This window comes from Megascapheus bottae, chromosome 37, assembly GCF_031878675.1.
Source record: "Megascapheus bottae isolate mThoBot1 chromosome 37, mThoBot2.hap1, whole genome shotgun sequence".
In the NCBI taxonomy this organism is placed as follows: Eukaryota; Metazoa; Chordata; class Mammalia; order Rodentia; family Geomyidae; genus Megascapheus; species Megascapheus bottae.
This window is the reverse complement of record NC_143545.1, coordinates 3,150,876-3,167,819: the sequence shown is the minus strand read 5'-3', so window position 1 is coordinate 3,167,819 and position 16,944 is coordinate 3,150,876. Positions and strand designations below refer to the sequence as shown.

Sequence of the window (16,944 nt, the reverse complement as noted above, 5' to 3'; positions counted from 1 at the left end):
TACTTAGAAATGGTACCAATTTTAAAGACAAAACTGGACAAGAAAAAATATGTAACACGAACAAGACAGAGAAACGGAGACTTTTAAATAATCAGACATTGACATATAACAAGAAAATTGGACTCAATCAGATACACTTAACACAAAAACATGAGCTCAAATGAATGTTTTCACCAAACAGTTATTTTTAGATTTAGACATGTCTTGCTGGTGGGACTCTCAGGTATGCCTTGTTATCGACAAGAAACTCAGAAGGTGAGGGGGAGTCAAGGCTTCCCTTGACCACCCAGGCCTCTGTTTTAGGCCCACAGTGCACCTTTTCAAACAAACAAACAAAAATAAAATAAAATAAAATAAAATAAAACGCAGACATACAAGGGGGTCGGCCGACTTCTACTTACCTCTGGAGGCCTTTGCTTTTCACCTGGGCATCTTTTACAAAAAAGGTTATTAAGAAGAGGGCTGGTAAAGACAAAATAATGTCACATATTAAATTGTGTAGAGTCAATAAATATGTTAAAAGGTCCGTACATAATAGTAAAAGGAGGAGAAACACAGCTCATATGAATGTGTGGAACAAGTGGATCAGTAGCAGTCCCGATTGACATGCACAAATAACTCAGGTCCTTCCCACGTCGCAGGATGCACCACTGGAGGGTTGGGGGTGTAGGCCCAGTGAGTCGCTGCTTGGATGGCCACTGTCACTCTCCACGATCCGAACGCAGCGTTCAGGCAGCCAGCGGGCGTCATTTTCTCCTTGTGAAAAAACACATACATGCCCTCGACCCCAGGTTAGAACAGGATCGGGTCCATGCCAAGCACCAGTTAGGGGATCCTTCCATTTTACTAAGGCAAAAGGACGCTGCGCTCTTTTTTCCCAGAATCGCTGAGCAGCAGATAAATTATTTGAATCCAAATTCAAAAAATTTAAAACAAATAAAGCATGATTAAGTATATTCACAGGGGTAGCGGGATATGACTCTCCTTTCTGTATTTTAGCAATTTGATGTTTTAATAATTCATTAGCTCTCTCCACGATGCCTTGACCTTGAGGATTGTAAGGAAAGCCTGTAATATGAGTGATATTATAGGAATGGCAGAAGGATTGAAATGCTCGGCTTGCATAGCCAGGGCCATTATCTGTTTTTATTTGCGAGGGAATCCCCATCTCAGCAAAGCATCGAATGCAGTGAGAGATACAATGTTTAGTGGCTTCCCCAGCAAGGGGGGTGGCCAAGATAAAATTAGAATAAGTATCTACAGTAACATGAACATATTTTAATCGGCCAAATGATGGAACATGTGTGACATCCATCTGCCAAATGTGATTAGAAAGCAGTCCTCGTGGATTTATGCCTAAATGGGGGGCTGGTGAAAAAGGGACACAGTTGGAGCAAGTCTTAACTATTTGTCGTGCTGCTTCTCTAGATAATTTAAACTGTCAGTGCAAGGCTCGACTGTTTTGATGATGGATGGCATGTGACTGCTTAGCAAGTTCAACCTGAGTTAAGTAAACTCTGGTGGCGGAGTCAGTAACTGCATTGCCCTCACTTAAAGGGCCAGGAAGATTAGTGTGAGCTCGAACAAAGCCAAAAAAAACAGGGGTGGTTGCGAGAACAAAGCAAAGTTTGTACTTGGCGAAATTGGGTCTGAATATTGGAGTTAGTAGTTCCAATAAAGGGAACAGTTTCTATGACTTGAAGAGCACGAATTACATATTGACTGTCTGAGTATAAGTTAAAGGGCTCGTCTTGTAACAGGACGAGTGCTTGTAAAACAGCCTCTAATTCCACCTCTTGGGCGGAGGAAAAACCCATAACCCAAGATTGAGTTTTCCCATTAATGGTCAAAGCAGCCTTTCCATTAGAGGATCCATCTGTAAATACCAAAGCAGCAGAAGATAAAGGCGAGGCCTGTACTATGGAAGGAAATAGAAACGTATGACACGCAGCAAATTGGAGAAGTTTGTTAGACGGGTAGTGATGCAAAATTTTCCCCGTATAATTGGCCCAAGCAATGGCCCAAGAATCGCAATGGGCGAATAGCCAATCTTGTTGTTGTAGATTATATGGGACACAGATAAAATGAGGTTCCTGACCTAAATATTTACGGGAATCCACTCGGCACATATGTATCAAATTATCTACCAATTCGTAGTAGGGGGTCAGCACTTTGCCGGGTGTTGATGGTAGATAAAGCCATAAAAGTGGGCCATCCTGCCACAATACAGCAGTTGGGGAGTGAGAAGTAGCTAAAATATAAACTCCCCATGGTTTAGAATAGTCACAATAGGTCACTTGTTGCTGGGAAATTGCCTTTTCTACAATTTGGGTGGTCCTCCTGGCGTCAGGATTTAATTCGCGCAAGGATGTAGGGTTGGTATCTCCTTTTAAGAGATCAAAAAGGGGTTTTAACTCTCCTGTGGAGAGCTTTAGATAAGGCCGAAGCCAATTTATATCTCCTAAGAATTGCTGAAAATCATGAAGAGTTCTAAAGTGTGAAGTTTTTAATTGTATTTTTTGGCTTTTAAAATAGTGTGGGCCTAATATATGGCCTAGATATGTAAAAGGGGGGTGTTCCTGAACCTTTTCAGCTGCTATTATAAGGCCAAAGAGGCTCAGATCTTGCTTTAGTTGTCCAAAGGCTTGTCGTACGACGATAGGGTCAGAACAAGCCAACAAGATGTCATGCATATAATGAACAATATAAACAGAAGAAAATTTTTCACGAGTGGAAGAAATGGCTCTAGCTACAAAACTTTGACATAAAGTTGGGCTATTTGCCATGCCCTGTGGGAGCACAAGCCAGTGATATCGCTTCATGGGTTCTTTAAAATTAACAGAGGGGACGCTGAAGGCAAAGCGCTTACAGTCTTGAGGCGCCAGGGGTATAGTATAGAAACAATCCTTCAAATCTATAATAATCTTATAAGTATCCTTTGGGATTGCCATGGGTGAAGGCAAGCCAGGCTGTAGGGCCCCCATCAGTTCCATAGTGGTGTTCACTTTTCTCAAATCCTGTAACAGCCTCCATTTACCTGACTTTTTCTTTATAACAAAAATTGGAGAATTCCATGGAGAGTTAGAAGGGGCCACATGTCCCAAGTCCAGCTGTTCCTGTACCAGCTGCTGAACTGCAATGATCTTTTCTAGAGAAAGAGGCCACTGTTCAACCCATACCGGTTGTTCAGAGAGCCAATTTATGGGATCAGCATGAGGGGGAGGGCAAACGACAGCTCCCGTCAAGGGATACCCTAATCCTTGTCTCGTAGGGTGAGACTGGGGTTGGAGTGGCTCTAGCTCCCCCTGTGCTGCTCGGCCTAGTCCCCTAAAGGGGAGGAGGCCTTGATCAAGTAACTGCTTAGTGACCGCAGCACTAGGACTAAACATATACACTCCCATTTTTTCCATGATATCACGACCCCATAAATTAATTGGCAGATGATCCAAGACAAATGGCTGAAAATGACCAGAGTGCCCTTCCTCATCTCTCCAAACAAGGATCGCACTGCTCTGCTGTGGGTCAGTTGCTTGCGCAACCCCCTGTAGGGAAGTCATAGAGGTTGTCAGGGGCCATTGGGCTGGCCAATGTTTTTTAGATATCACAGACACATCTGCTCCAGTGTCTAATATTCCTTTAAAGGGCTTTTCTTGTATAAATATAGTCATCTCAGGCCTCTCTTGTTTTATGCTTTGTACCCAATAGATATCAGAAGATCTAAATCCTCTCTGTCCACATGGGGAATTAGCAGTCTCCCCGGGAGGTAAAGGCACAAGTATTAATTGTGCTAATTTTTGACCGGCTGGGATCGATACCACGTGTTTCGGGGCAGAGGCCATAACTTTGATTTCTCCAGTAAAATCCTGGTCAATTTTGCCAGGTGTAATCTGTATCCCTTTAAGGGCTGAGCTACTTCGCCCTAACAGCAATCCAGCCACTCCCGGGGGAAGGGGGCCGAAGACCCCCGTGGGGAGAGCCTGTGTCCCCATCTCTGGGGTCAATACTGAGCAGGTGGAGGAACAGAGGTCCAATCCTGCACTTCCTGGGGTGGCACGGAGGAGGCCGGAGACTGATCTTGGGGGGTTGTTAGAAGATGCACTTGTGGCCGAGAAGAGGGAGGGACTGCCCCATGGTTTTGCGGGGCCAGGGGCTGGCCCCTTCTCCAGTTTCCCAAATACGGGCGGCCATTGCGATTTGTTGCTGACTTGCAATCTTTAGCCCAGTGCTTCCCTTTACCACAGCATGGACATGTGCCAGGTGATTTTTCTCTCTTTTGCCTGGCCTGGCGTGGGCATTGCGTCATCCAATGTCCTATTTGTCCACAAGAAAAGCAACGCCCTGGGGGTCTAGCATCCCGAGAATGCCGCTGACCTCTATATTTTAGAGACTCAGTAACAGTCTTTCCTTGAGGAGCGGCGGCTAAGGTAAGGCCTTGTACATGGGAGGGTCCAATATCAGCACACAGTGAAATAAAGTCCGTGATTCCTCCCTTATTCCTATGGGGTCTGATAGCCGCCTGACAGGCGGCGTTGGCATTTTCATAGGCTATGTGTCTAACTATACTCTTCCTTGCATTCTCATCTTGTACTAGGCAGTCTGCAGTCTCCATTAATCGAGACAAAAATTCTAGATAAGGTTCATTCGGTCCCTGTTTAACTTCTACTAGATTTTTTGTACGATTGGAATTGCGTAACTTTTTCCAAGCCTCTCTGGCAGCAGCATTTATTTGTAAATAGGCCTCCTTTGCATAACCCAATTGATCTTCGGTGTTTTTATAGGTTCCCTCTCCTAACAACTGATCAACAGTGTAAGGCAGGTTCTTAGACCTATTTGTTTCAATTTTAGCCCGACCCTGTGCAGTGAACTCTGTCTCCCATAATAAGTACTCTCCTGCACTAAGGCATGCTCTGGCAAGCCGCTTCCAGTCATTTGGGCATGCAATACCAGCACATGCGGCCTCCAATATTACTTGAGTAAAAGGGGCAGTTGGCCCATATTGGGAGCAGGCATTTTTTAAATCCTGTAATAGTTTAACAGGAACAGGTTGATGGTATACTTGTTCATCATGATCAACTAAACTAGGGAAGCATCGAGGCCCTGAAATACCTTCCCTCTCTCTAGCAGCCTGAGTCAGGTTTAATTGCGATGCACTGTGCCTGGTTGTAGTGCCTGTTAAAAGGGACTTGTTGCTAGGGCCTTTAGGCTTGCCTAAAGGTTGAGAAAGGGATTGAGGCCGTAAGGCTGCAGCCGGAGGCGGTGGGTGTGAGGGGTAAGGTTTAGAATCAGACACCATAGTGGCCTGAGGGTCATATTTCTTTCCTACTTCTGGGGGGGCTCTCTGCTCCATCCCCATTTTCGATAGAAGATGTAGCATTTCTTCTAACTTCTTCTCTATCGTAGCCACCCGGCCCTCCATTGACTCATCATAACTTTCCTCCTTGGTATTCAAACCTGAATTCTGATACTCAATATCTACTGGTTGTTGTTCCCTTTTCAAGATCTCACTTACACTCTCTTGGGCTGCGGCATATGGCTCAGCCTCAGGTTCTTCAGAAGGGTCCTTTAACTCATAAAGTTCCCTTAATTCAAGATTAAGTTCAGCATTTTCATGTACAGGATCTATGTATTCACTTACTAAATTCCATACAGTAGTAGCCTCTACTGGGGTCTTTTCGGGGCCATATACATCATAATAATCTTGAATTTTTTTTCCTATCCGCTGCCAGGCTTTTTGGAATTCCTCCTCTATAGACCTCGGGCATGCCTCCTCGACAAACTGTAGGAAGCTCTGAAGCACCCCTTTTTCCACCCACATTCCGTGGGCTTCAAATAGGCCTGTTAAGATCGGTAGAAATAACCCATGGCTATTAGCTTGACCCATAATTTTTACTCCTGACTATACTCTCTTAATAGTCCTACGATGTGTTACTCACCACAGGGAGGGGTCCTTCACCTTCGTCCCAGATTTTCAGGGTCCCTGTTCGGGCGCCAGATGCCGGGGCCAACCGGCAGCAAACCAGGGTTCGCAGATTGGGGTTCCTGAAATAGGGGACAAGGACTAGGAAGAAAAAGAAGAGAGACAGACACACCGGGTCCGGGATGTCCGCAGTCCAGGCAAAGACTGCCGAGACTGCCGCGTTTATTTTCCACTCCCCCTTCTTCCCTCCTCCTCTCCCAGGGAACCTCCAGGTGTTACATTCATATGGTAATTCTCAGGTCATTTACATAGAATAGGGCCAGAAAGCAATAAGACAATAAAGCCATCGTCTGATGCAAGTCAAGGTACAGTTTGATTCCACTCTGGCTCCCAACAGGAGATGTCTTCTTAAACTCATGGAGAAGCCAGGTGTGGCAATGCACACCTGTAATCCCAGCCACTCAAGACGCTGAGAACTGACGATCAAGGTTCAAAGCCAGGAAAGTCCCTGAAATTCTTATCTCCAATGAACCACAAGAAAACTGTGCTGTGGCTCAAGTGGTAGAGTACCAGCCTTGAGCACAAAGCAAACACACAGACACACACAGACACAGACACAGACACAGACACAGACACACACACACACACACACACACACACACGCACACTCTAGAGGGCGCCAGGAGTTTGGTCTAGTGATAGAGTGCTTGCTTTCCATGCACGAAGACTCAGTTTTGATTCCTCAGTACCACATACATAGAAAAAGCTGTACGTGGCGCTGTGGCTCAAGTGGTAGAGCTCTGCCTTGAGAAAGCCCAAGGCCAGTACTCAGGCCCTGAGTTCAAGCCCCAGGACTGGCCAAAACCTAGAAAGTTTGAAAGTGATGTATTATAACGTTTATTTCAAATGATAAAGCATTTGTTTAGCTTCCCAAAGCATAACACAGATGTTAATCTCTAGAATTGCATGTGTGGCTTTAGTAAAGTAAACAGCAAAATATTTTCACTCCCTTCAACCCAGAATAAAGTCCAATTGATTACATTTAATTTTACAAACACAACTATACTATTAAATTCCAAAGTATATATTTATATTGTTTCGGGAAGCAAAACTCAGGCACTAATCCTGTAATAACTGTATACTTGGCTTTAACAAAATAAACACCATCACGTTCTTCTCTTCAAAGCAGGCTAAAATCTCTTCTATTTAGTAATATTTTATAACTATAATTTTACAGGTCAACTGCAGGGCTGGTAGGAAGATGACAATAATATTTCTAGGGAGACCTTGATATAAATACTTGATGTGAAATTAAAATAACACATTGCTCGACAGAAGGCTCCAGTTCTAGTTCTGAAAACGTATAAAGTGGCTACAGTACTGGTGGCTCACACCTGTCATCCCAACTTACTCAGGAGGCTGAGATCCAAGGATCATGGTTCAAAGCCAGCCGGGGCAGGAAAGTCTGTGAGACTCCTCTCTCCAGTGAAGCATCAAAAAGGTGGAAGAGAGCCGGCGTGGTGGCTCACGCCTGTCTGACTAGCTACTCAGGAGGCTGAGATCTGAGGATCGAGGTTCAAAGGAGACCCTCATCTCCCATGGAGCACCAAAAAGCCAGATGTAGCACTATGGCTCAATGGTAGAGCACCAACCTTGGGCAAAAGAAGAGAAGAAAATAAAAGGTTACAAAACAAACAAAAAAACAAGGCCAGGAGTTTGGCCTAGTGGTAAAGTGCTTGTCTAGCATGCATGAAGACCAGGGTTCAATTCCTTGGTACCCCATTACAAACAGAAAAAAAAAACAAGCTGGAAGTGGTGCTGTGGTTCAAGTGGTAGAGCTGTAGTTTTTTTTTTTTTTTGCCAGTCTGGGCTTGAGCTCAGGGCCTGAGTACTGTCCTTGGACTTTTTCTCAAGGTTAGAGCTCTACTACTTGAGCCTCAGCACCATTTCTGGCTTCTTTTTTCCATGTATGTGGTACCAGGGAATCGAACCCGGGTCTTCCTGCATGCTAGGAAAGCACTCTACCACTAGGCCAAGCTCCCAGCCAAGATCTAGTCTTGAGAAAGCCCAAGGACAGTGCTCAGGCACTAAGTTTAAGCCCCAGGACTGGAAAAAATTTTTTTTAAAGAAATATAATTTTAAGAAAATAACAATTTAATATAAAAATATATAAGTAAAAAAGAAAAATAATAAATTAACAAAAATGATGAAAAATAATAGTAAATAATTAAAATTTTTAAGGAATAACAAAATAAAGAAGGAAAAAAGCTAATTATCAATCAAATCAAAGTTGTCAGGGGACACACAGAGATGAAGGCAGAGAGAGAAACCCCAAGTTGTAACAAGACGGAATGTCTCCTGAGGGGTACCAGGTATTTTCTTATTTTTCCTTTTTTGTGGGTCATGGAGCTTGAACTCAGGGCCTGAGCACTGTCCCTGAGCTATTCAGATCAAGGTTAGTGGTCTACTAATTAAGCCACAGTGCCACTTCTGGTTTTCTAATGTTTCACTGGAAATAATGCTCATGGAATTTCCTGCTTAGGATGGCTTTGAACCCAGGTCCTCAGATGTCAGTCTTTTGCATAGCTGGGATTCTAGGCATGAGCTATTAGGATCCCAGCTACAAGCAGACAGTATGTAGAGGAGGAGACACGGGGTAGGAGAGAGCTGGAGGCAGCTAGGCACTGGGCATAGAGGCTTGGTTTGCTGCAGATCCACTTTCTCTCTGCGTAGACCCTGGCGCTGCTAATTCCAATATCATCCAAATAGGCGTATTCCCCAGAGCCTCGAACTTCCACCCTAGAGCCAAGCAGAAACACTGTTCAGTATTCACATTTGGCTGCGCACTTGCTTTCTTTTTCCTTTTGTTCTTTATGTCAGTTGTGGGGTTTGAACTGGGGGCCTGGATGCTTTCCCTGAGTTTTTGTGCTCAAAAGGAGTCCTGCTCTCCATCAAGAGCCCCAGCACCACTTCTGGCTTTCTGTTTTGTGGTTCATGGAAGATGAGAGGCTCACAGATTTTCCTGCCTCTGCTGGTGTGGAACCCTGATTCTCACACCTCAGCCTCCCGTGCAGCTAGGATGACACGTGAGAGTCACCAGCACGCAGCTGTGGCCTGTCTTTTCTTTTTCATTGTTTTTTCTTTCTTGCCAGTGCTGGGCTTGAACTCAGGGCCTGAGCACTGTCCCTGAGCTTCCTGGGCCCAAGTTTAGAGCTCTACCACTTGAGCCACAGCACAATTTCCAGCTGTTTCTGTGTATGTGCTTCAGAGGAATTGAACCTAGAGCTTTGTGAATGTGAGGCAAGCACTTTAGCACCAGGCCACAACCCGGATGCTAGGTGTGGTTTTAACAGAAGTAAGAGACTAGCGCTCATCTGACTTCAGTGATGAGCACTGCTGACTGAGTTGCGTTTCTTCTCCATTCTCAAAGTCCTGGTGTGAATGCCACCTGTCTGTCCATCACCCGTCCATCCCAGTCACACTAACCACGCATTCATTCATGACTCACGGCCACCTGTGGGCTCCCTAGACGTGACCTTCACTCAGGCTCAACTGTTTCCAAAATGCAGAAAAATAAACCATCATCAACAACAACAAATCCATGCTGAGTTCCAGGACTCACAGCTGTCATCCAGCTACTCAGGAGGCTGAGATCTGAGGATCACAGTTCAAAGCCAGCCCTGGAAGAAAATCCATGAGACTCTAATCTCCAATAAACTCTTTAGCAAAAGCTGGAAGTGGTGCTGTGGTTCAAGTGGTAAAGCACTGGCCTTAAGCAAAACCTCAGGAACAAGGGCCTAGGCCCTGAGTTCAAGCCCCAGTCCTGACCCAAACAAACAAACAAGCAAAAAGATGGTTGAAAACGTACAAGTTGGTGAACTCTGTGTTGTCTGCCCACTTCCAACTGTGCTTTGAGGATTCTCTTCTAAGTCCAATCCAATGATCGTAACCTTTGTGTTTTTTCAAGAAATTCTGTAATAAAACACAGTAAGTTGAAAATGAGAGTCCTTCTCTAACACAAATCTCCTTCCAGTTTTTTCCTGGGAGGTAAGAGTCTCATGACTTTCTTGCACAATTTGTCTTGGAACTGCGATTCTCCCATCTCAGCCTCCTGGGTAACTGGATGACAGCATGAGCTCCTGGCGCCCAACCCTTTAACTTCACACAACCTCTCCAAGTCGGGGTGGGGTGTCTTTAGCACGTCACAGAGAACAGGAACCCCAAAAGCATTTCTTACCAGGTCCTGGATGGTGTCAAAGGTGGCCAGATTGGCTCCAGAGGAGGCACAAAAGTCCTGACTGGACGTCCAGTTCCTTGTATCCTCAGAAAAGTAGAAACACTGATTCCCAAAGCCAATCCACTCTCTTGGACAGGAAGAATACAGGCTGTGCTCTGGAATGCGGCTTTCTGCTTGGTTCACTAAACACACAATGGATTTGCTTTATAATCAGTCTTCTGTTTTTGTGCCCGTCCGGGGCCTAAGCCACCCATTGGCCATTCAAAGCTACTCACCTGCTAGAATCACTGTTAGCATAACTGTCGTCCCAAACAGAACCACAATAGTCAACAGACAGCACTGCAGTTTGGCTGTGGTGATAGGTGACAATATTCCTAGGCATATTTCCCAGAGCTTTTTCACTGCAAAAAGAGGAGAGTTTGAATCTAAGGAAACTTCTAGAAGGAAAATGATCATAGCATTCCCTACTTGTGGCTTGTCCTGGCTCAATTACCACCAAGGCCATCTTGCAATGGTGGAAAAGGAAAGAATGGAGGAGCTGAGCACTGGTGTCTCCTCCCTGTAACCCCAGCTACTCAGGAGCCCAAGATGTGAGGGTGGCAGGCAGGAAAGTCTGGGAGACTCTTTATCTCCACAGAACCATGAAAAGGCCAGAAGGGGAGCTGTGGCTCCAGTGATAGAGCCAACCTTGAGAGACAAAGGTGAGTTCAAATCCCTGCTTGGTCATATGCTATATGATAGATATTATAAACATTTCATATGACATACCATTATGTTCTATGATACATAATTTTTTTTTGCCAGTCCTGGGCTTGAGCTCAGGGCCTGAGCGCTGTCCTTGGACTTTCTCAAGGCTAGAGCTCTACCACTTGAGCCTCAGCACCACTTCCGGCTTTTTTCTATGTATGTGGTACCAAGGAATTGAACCTGGGTCTTCATGCATGCTAGGCAAGCACTTTAACCACTAGGCCAAACTCCCGGCCCTATGATACATAATTTATATAACATCATGGTATATGTTCTATTGTAAATATACTGTATAATATGGCATTATATTATATTATATATACTTTCTTTTTTGGTCAGACCTGGGGCTTGAACTCAGGTCCTGGGCACTGTCCTTGAAGGTTTTCCCTCAAGGCTAGTTAGTGCTCTACCACTTTGATCCACAGCTCCACCTCTACTTTTCTGGTGGTTCATTGGAGAGAAGAGGCTCATGGACTTTCCTGCTCAGGATGGCTTGACCACCAGTCACCTGAGTAGCTGGGATGACAAATGTAAACTCCAGCCCCCTGGTTATATAGACCCTTATATTATATACAGTATTAGGTTACATGGTGCTATATAATTGTTGTATGTTGTACTTTATCAATCCTATAACATACTATATGACCTACATGCAAATTGTATATATAATATAAATATATGGAATAATAAAATATAATAATAAAAATGTCATATAAAAGTAGGCCATGAGGGAAGTGGGGCTGTGGCTCAGGTATAAGTGAAGAGCTCAGGGACAGTGCCCAGGTGCAGAGATCAACCTGATGACCCACTAAAAAAAGAAAAAAGAAAGAAAGAATAAAGGTACACTGGGAGTGTTGTCTAGTGGTTTAATGCCCAGAAACTTGAAGCCCCCCGGAAGGATCACCAGAGACCGAAGATCAATGCAAATTGCAATGAGTCGTTTATTGACGAGCTCGAGCATGGGGTCTCTGCGCACTGATAGTCGAGTGCAGACCAGAGGCCACGTGCACAACATTACAGCACCTTTAATACATTCTTTGGTAGGGGGCAGGTCCCAGTAAGCACTGGCACCAAGATTCCATTAAATGATTGGTGCAATACAAAATGGGAGGCAGGTCGTGACTAGTCATTGGTCGGTTTAGCAAGCTGTCATGCTTTGAACTGATTGGCTAATGGGTGAAGGGACAGACCCAATATGTGGTCAGTGGAGAAAACCTGCGGACAGGCTATCAGGCTTCTGCCTAGTTCGCTGGCTCTCACAGGTCCGACCTTGTACAAGTATAAAGATACAAATGAATACAAGTATAAAAATACAAATGGCTAATCATAGGTTTATAGAAAATATATAGATATTTTCTACGCTCCTCAGTGGAACAGTGCTTTCCTAGTATGTATGGGTTCGATTTCTCAGTACCACATACTCAGAAAAGGCTGGAAGTGGCCAAGTGGCAGAGCACTAGCCTTGAGTAAAATGTGTCCAAGGACAGTGCCCAGCCCCTGAGTTCAAGCCTCAGGACTGGCAATAAAAATTTTTTAGAAATAAGGGCTGGGAGTGTGGCCTAGTGGTAGAGTGCTTGTCTAGCATGCATGAAGACCCAGGTTTGATTCCTCAGTACCACATACATAGAAAAAAGCTGGAAATGGTTCTGTGGCTCAAGTGGTTGAGCTCTAGCCTTGAGAAAGTTCAAGGACAATGTTCAGTCCATAAGCTCAAGCCCAGGACTGGCAAAAAAACAAAAACAAAAAAAAAAAATAGAAACAAAAAAGGCAGCAGAAGAAAAGCAGAAGAGGAGGAGGACGACAATGAGGAGGAAGAAGAGGGATGTTACTCCAACTCAAGGCACACATCCCAGATCTAACCTTCCCTCCTCCGTCCCAGCCTAGCTGCCTTTGTGGGAGACTTCAACCCTAATGCAAGTTACCTGCTGGCCAGCTTTTTGGGTTGTCTGTGGAAGGCAGATTTTTCTGTACCATTCTCACCAAGGCTTCTGTTATTTTTCCTCCTTGTTCTTTTTAGGCTGAACCGATGGCATTTGCAAGTGTCATATGACAGCTGGATATGCAGATTCTCCCACTAGCCTTCTGCCTTTCCTGGCTCTTAGTCCTGACAGAGAAAACAAACAAACAAAAAACAAAAAACAAAACAAAAACAAGAGAGGAATCAGGATCTGAAATTCAATGGATTAGAAATGAAATGATTGATGTGTCAGAATTATTATTATTATTATTATTATTATTATTATTATTATTATTTGCCAGTCCTGGGGTTTGAACTCATGGCCAGAGCACTGTTCCTGAGCTTTCTCAAGGCTAGCGCTCTACCGCTTGAGCCACAGCTGCACTTCTTTCTTTTTCTATGTCGGTGGTACTAAGGACTGGAAACCAGAGCTTTGTGCATGCTAGGCAAGCACTATACCACTAAGCTGCTTTCCCTGTTCCCCGAGATCTATTTTTCATAATAATAATAATAATAATGCTTTCTTTGGCTTACAGCCTGAGATACTATCTGAAGTGAAAACACTCTAGGGCAGGAGAGATTGTGAAATTCCTTAGCTCCTGCTCAGCATCAAAAAGCCAGAAGTGGAGTGGAAAGAAGTGGCTCAAGTGGTAGGGTGCCAGCCTCCAGTGAAAAAGCTCAGGGACGGCACACCAAAAAAATATGAAAAAGAGGGGGCTGGGAGTTTTGCTCCAGGGAAGGAATTCAAAGACTTTGGTTATGCTAAATTATCTTGCTAGCAGATAAACCCTGGAAACAAAAGGCCCAGCAAAGTGCTCAGTAAGAAGTTTTGTCTTAAAGGATGCCAGAGTAAGATTGGCAAAAGTATCTCTTGCCACTGATATTAATTTTGTGCACTTTAAGATCTTTGTGAGTATGAATGTGTGTGTGTGTGAGTGTGTGTGTGTGTGAGTGAACATGTTCAAGATTAAAATATCAGCATGCTGTTTTTACGGGTGAGTATCTACTTGACACACACAAAGGTAAATGGGTGAATTTAAGTCTAAACTCCAAGAAAAATGATCAAGTTTGGGTGTTCCAAATATCTCAAAGAATTACTGCATTAAGAGGAACTAGTTAAAATATTTTTCTAAGGATTCTGTGATTTGCATTTAAGAACCTGGTATTATAATGCATTAGGCTGTTTATATTATAATCAAGTTGTCCAGTTTAGCAAAAAGGCATCAGGGAAACTGGGATTTATTTTCCTCAACTAAATTTGAGGATAAGTATTAGAAATAAGGATTAGATATTTAAATAGAAATGTTTGCTTATCAGTGTCAAGACCTTTGTCTGTCTAAAAGTGTTTATGTAGTCAAGTGGCAAGAGAAAGGACAGGGAAAACTTAGGGTAGGCCTGTGGGCCTGACATTGAGGTTGAGAGGGGAACTGGCAAAGGTGTAGCTCTGGTGTCTAGGGTGGGACAGGCCCTAGGGAAAGTTCACACATGGCACAAAAGCTGGGCCAGATGTCTCACCTTCATCCTGTCCCTTTTCCTTGCAGACTGACACTGAAAACCTGATGGTAAAATGTGGGTGATGTGATTGGTATTTCTGAAACTGTCCCTTAAAAATATATGAAATTGGAAAAAAGGCTTTAAAAGGAATGTTTAAAAGTTTATCTACTTATGATTTAGTCTCAATACTAGTTTGCAGTTAGATGTATTTAGGAAAAGAAAGATGCTAAGTCTGGATTTGGGTATAGTGATATTTGTAATTCTTGCATCAAGGAAAATCTGTAATTTGGGTTTAATCTGTTATTGGAGTTCTAGGCAGTAATTCAGACTGAAAAAAAAAAGCCTCTTAGAAGGAGGCCTGGAGGCAAAGGGGATGGCTTTGAGCCTATCAGAGTAATTCAAATGCAAATAAAGGATAAAGTGTGAAGTGTTAAAAGCAAAGGTTAGTAAAAGTTTTTTTTTTTAATTAGAAATGGTTTCTGGATAAAATTTGGAAGTGAGATTGTCCTAAATATTTGTTTCAAAGTTAAAAAAAAAAAAAGGAAAGTTAGTGCTACCAAATGATTGTTTCATTGCCATTCCAGTTTTGCCTTGTAGATTTTCTGTAACAATTGTAGGCAGGCCCACAGAGAGAAACAGATCATTTTTACAAGTTTGTCAAATGTAACCCAAGTTACATTTTGGTCCTTAACAAGTTTCAGGTAAGATCATGCTTAAAATCTACTTCTGTGTTCCTCACCTTGTTGCTTTGAATGGAAGTAAAATGGCCTTTTAAAAGACTCATTGAGCTGAAAACTGCATTTCTGGGCCAGTCTGGGCAAAGTACCTGCGAGATTGTGATATCTAATCTGCCAGCTACCCACCCTAACCTGCCTGACTCCCCCACCCTGCAGGGACCTACTTTCTGTGCTAAGTTGAAAGTCCCCTGACTGTATTTAAAAAGTCAGGATTGTCTTAAAATGTTTGTTAAAAGAAAGAAGACAAATCCCATGAAGTTTTGAGTATGTTGCAAATGGTATGAGTATGTCTGAAAGTTGGAGCTCATAAGGGAAATGGATATACAATGAATTTCCAGGTATGTAGACCTCCCCATTTTTTCCCCCCAAAGATCAGGGAGCTGAGCTGGCTGATAATACTAACCACAATTTAATTCAGTCTTCACTGGCTTGCAGTTGACTCTGGAGCACATTCGTCATTTGGTTGGTAGTACCCAGACACCTGTGGACTCTGAGAAAGTATGCCCTCTTGTCCCCTCACCCAGGCGTGGATTCACCATCTCCAGAGCTCCAGGGCTCAAGCCTAGCTGGACAGGACCCTTCCCTGTGACCTGAGGCCCTCAGCCCTCCATAAAAGGCCCTACCTGGTCATCCCAAGACTGCCAAAATGAGTGGACTCTGAGCTTAGATACACCACACCCAGGTTAAACAGGCATAACACCAAACTTGGACTCTGCTGTGATCACCAAGACACAGGACCCAGAACTACCATCTCCAAAGAGATGGCGACTGGGACCCCCTACCAAGGACTCCCTAAAGCCAAGACTTTTCTATTCTTAACTGTAACCTGTGTTTTGATATTCGCCCCAAATCGCTATCAGCCTACGTCATTTGATTGGGAGTTAATGGACCCCACACCTGGAAGAATATTGGCCAAGGGACTTGAACATACTATGTAGGGCCCTCTTTTGAATTCAGTCTCTGTGTTTTATGGAAAAGTCTAGGAAGTTATAAAGGCCAAGGTCTCCCAGGAGCGTCATTAGGAGAAGAGGGAGGCGGCTGACAAATTATGTCTACCTGGTATGGCTGTGGCAATTTCGAATTTGAAAGAATAGAAATCAAAAAACCATTACGAGGAACTACATAGTATGCTTTTCCATCCCAGCAGAACCTTCTGCTAGGCTGCCAGAGAGGTTCATTGCAAGAACTGGGGCTGTGAAACCATATCTTGGGGAGTCGACAATAACCCCTACATCTCTCTCACTGGACCCCAAAATCAGAAAGTTCCAGGCACCTGTACCCCAGTTATTATTATCCTAAAACACTGCGATGCCTTAACCACATCTGGATATGGGAACTGGAAAAACATGGGGTCTCTGCCAGGAGGCCAGGAATGTTTCCTTCCACCCTTTCTTAACCCAGGGCGCCCAAATTGGGACTTTCTCTTCCATAAGGCGCCCCCTCCGCTTGCCGGAGCCTACTACTTCTCCCTCAGGGCTGCCCACACTAACTTCCCCTAAACTTGTATTTTTTGCCAGTCCTGGGCTTGAACTCAGGGCCTGAGCACTGTCCTTGGGTTTTTCTCAAGGCTAGAGCTCTACCACGTGAGCCTCAGCACCACTTCTGGCTTTTTCCATGTATGTGGTACCAAGGAATCAAACCCGGATCTTCGTGCATTCTAGGCCAGCACTCCACCACTAGGACAAACTCCCGGCCCCTCTAAACTTGTTTTAAATGAGCCTTAGATCTTTGACACGTCCTCCAGAACAGAAGGGGGCTACATTTCCTGTTTCTCAAAGAGGAAGGCCTCGGATGGCTCTGGGAGAGGCCTGTTGTTTTTGTGCCAATTAATCTGGCATCATCAGAAATACAGTGA

The 16,944-nt window shown here is 44.1% G+C and overlaps 1 protein-coding gene across 1 annotated transcript; it reads right to left on the bottom strand.

The window, feature by feature from the left end:
- Nucleotides 1-8,226: 8,226 nt before the first annotated feature.
- On the bottom strand, nucleotides 8,227-12,918 carry LOC150042068 (C-type lectin domain family 2 member D11-like). Its single transcript, XM_090325357.1, has 5 exons — nucleotides 12,824-12,918; nucleotides 10,430-10,555; nucleotides 10,155-10,336; nucleotides 9,786-9,889; nucleotides 8,227-8,716 (listed from the first exon to the last, which is right to left on the bottom strand). Exons 1-5 carry the CDS (start codon nucleotides 12,873-12,875, stop codon nucleotides 8,512-8,514), a joined length of 669 nt encoding a protein of 222 aa, XP_090181483.1. The 5' UTR covers nucleotides 12,876-12,918; the 3' UTR covers nucleotides 8,227-8,511.
- Between the last annotated feature and the right edge of the window lie 4,026 nt (nucleotides 12,919-16,944).

Coding starts and splice junctions, on each gene's coding strand:
- LOC150042068 (XM_090325357.1), bottom strand. CDS start 12,875: ATGGTACAGAAAAATCTGCCTTCCACAGACAACCCAAAAAGCTGGCCA. Junction 10,556..12,823: donor CCCAAAAAGCTGGCCAGCAG/GTAACTTGCATT, acceptor CTCTTTTTGCAG/TGAAAAAGCTCTGGGAAATA. Junction 10,337..10,429: donor GCTAACAGTGATTCTAGCAG/GTGAGTAGCTTT, acceptor TTGTGTGTTTAG/TGAACCAAGCAGAAAGCCGC.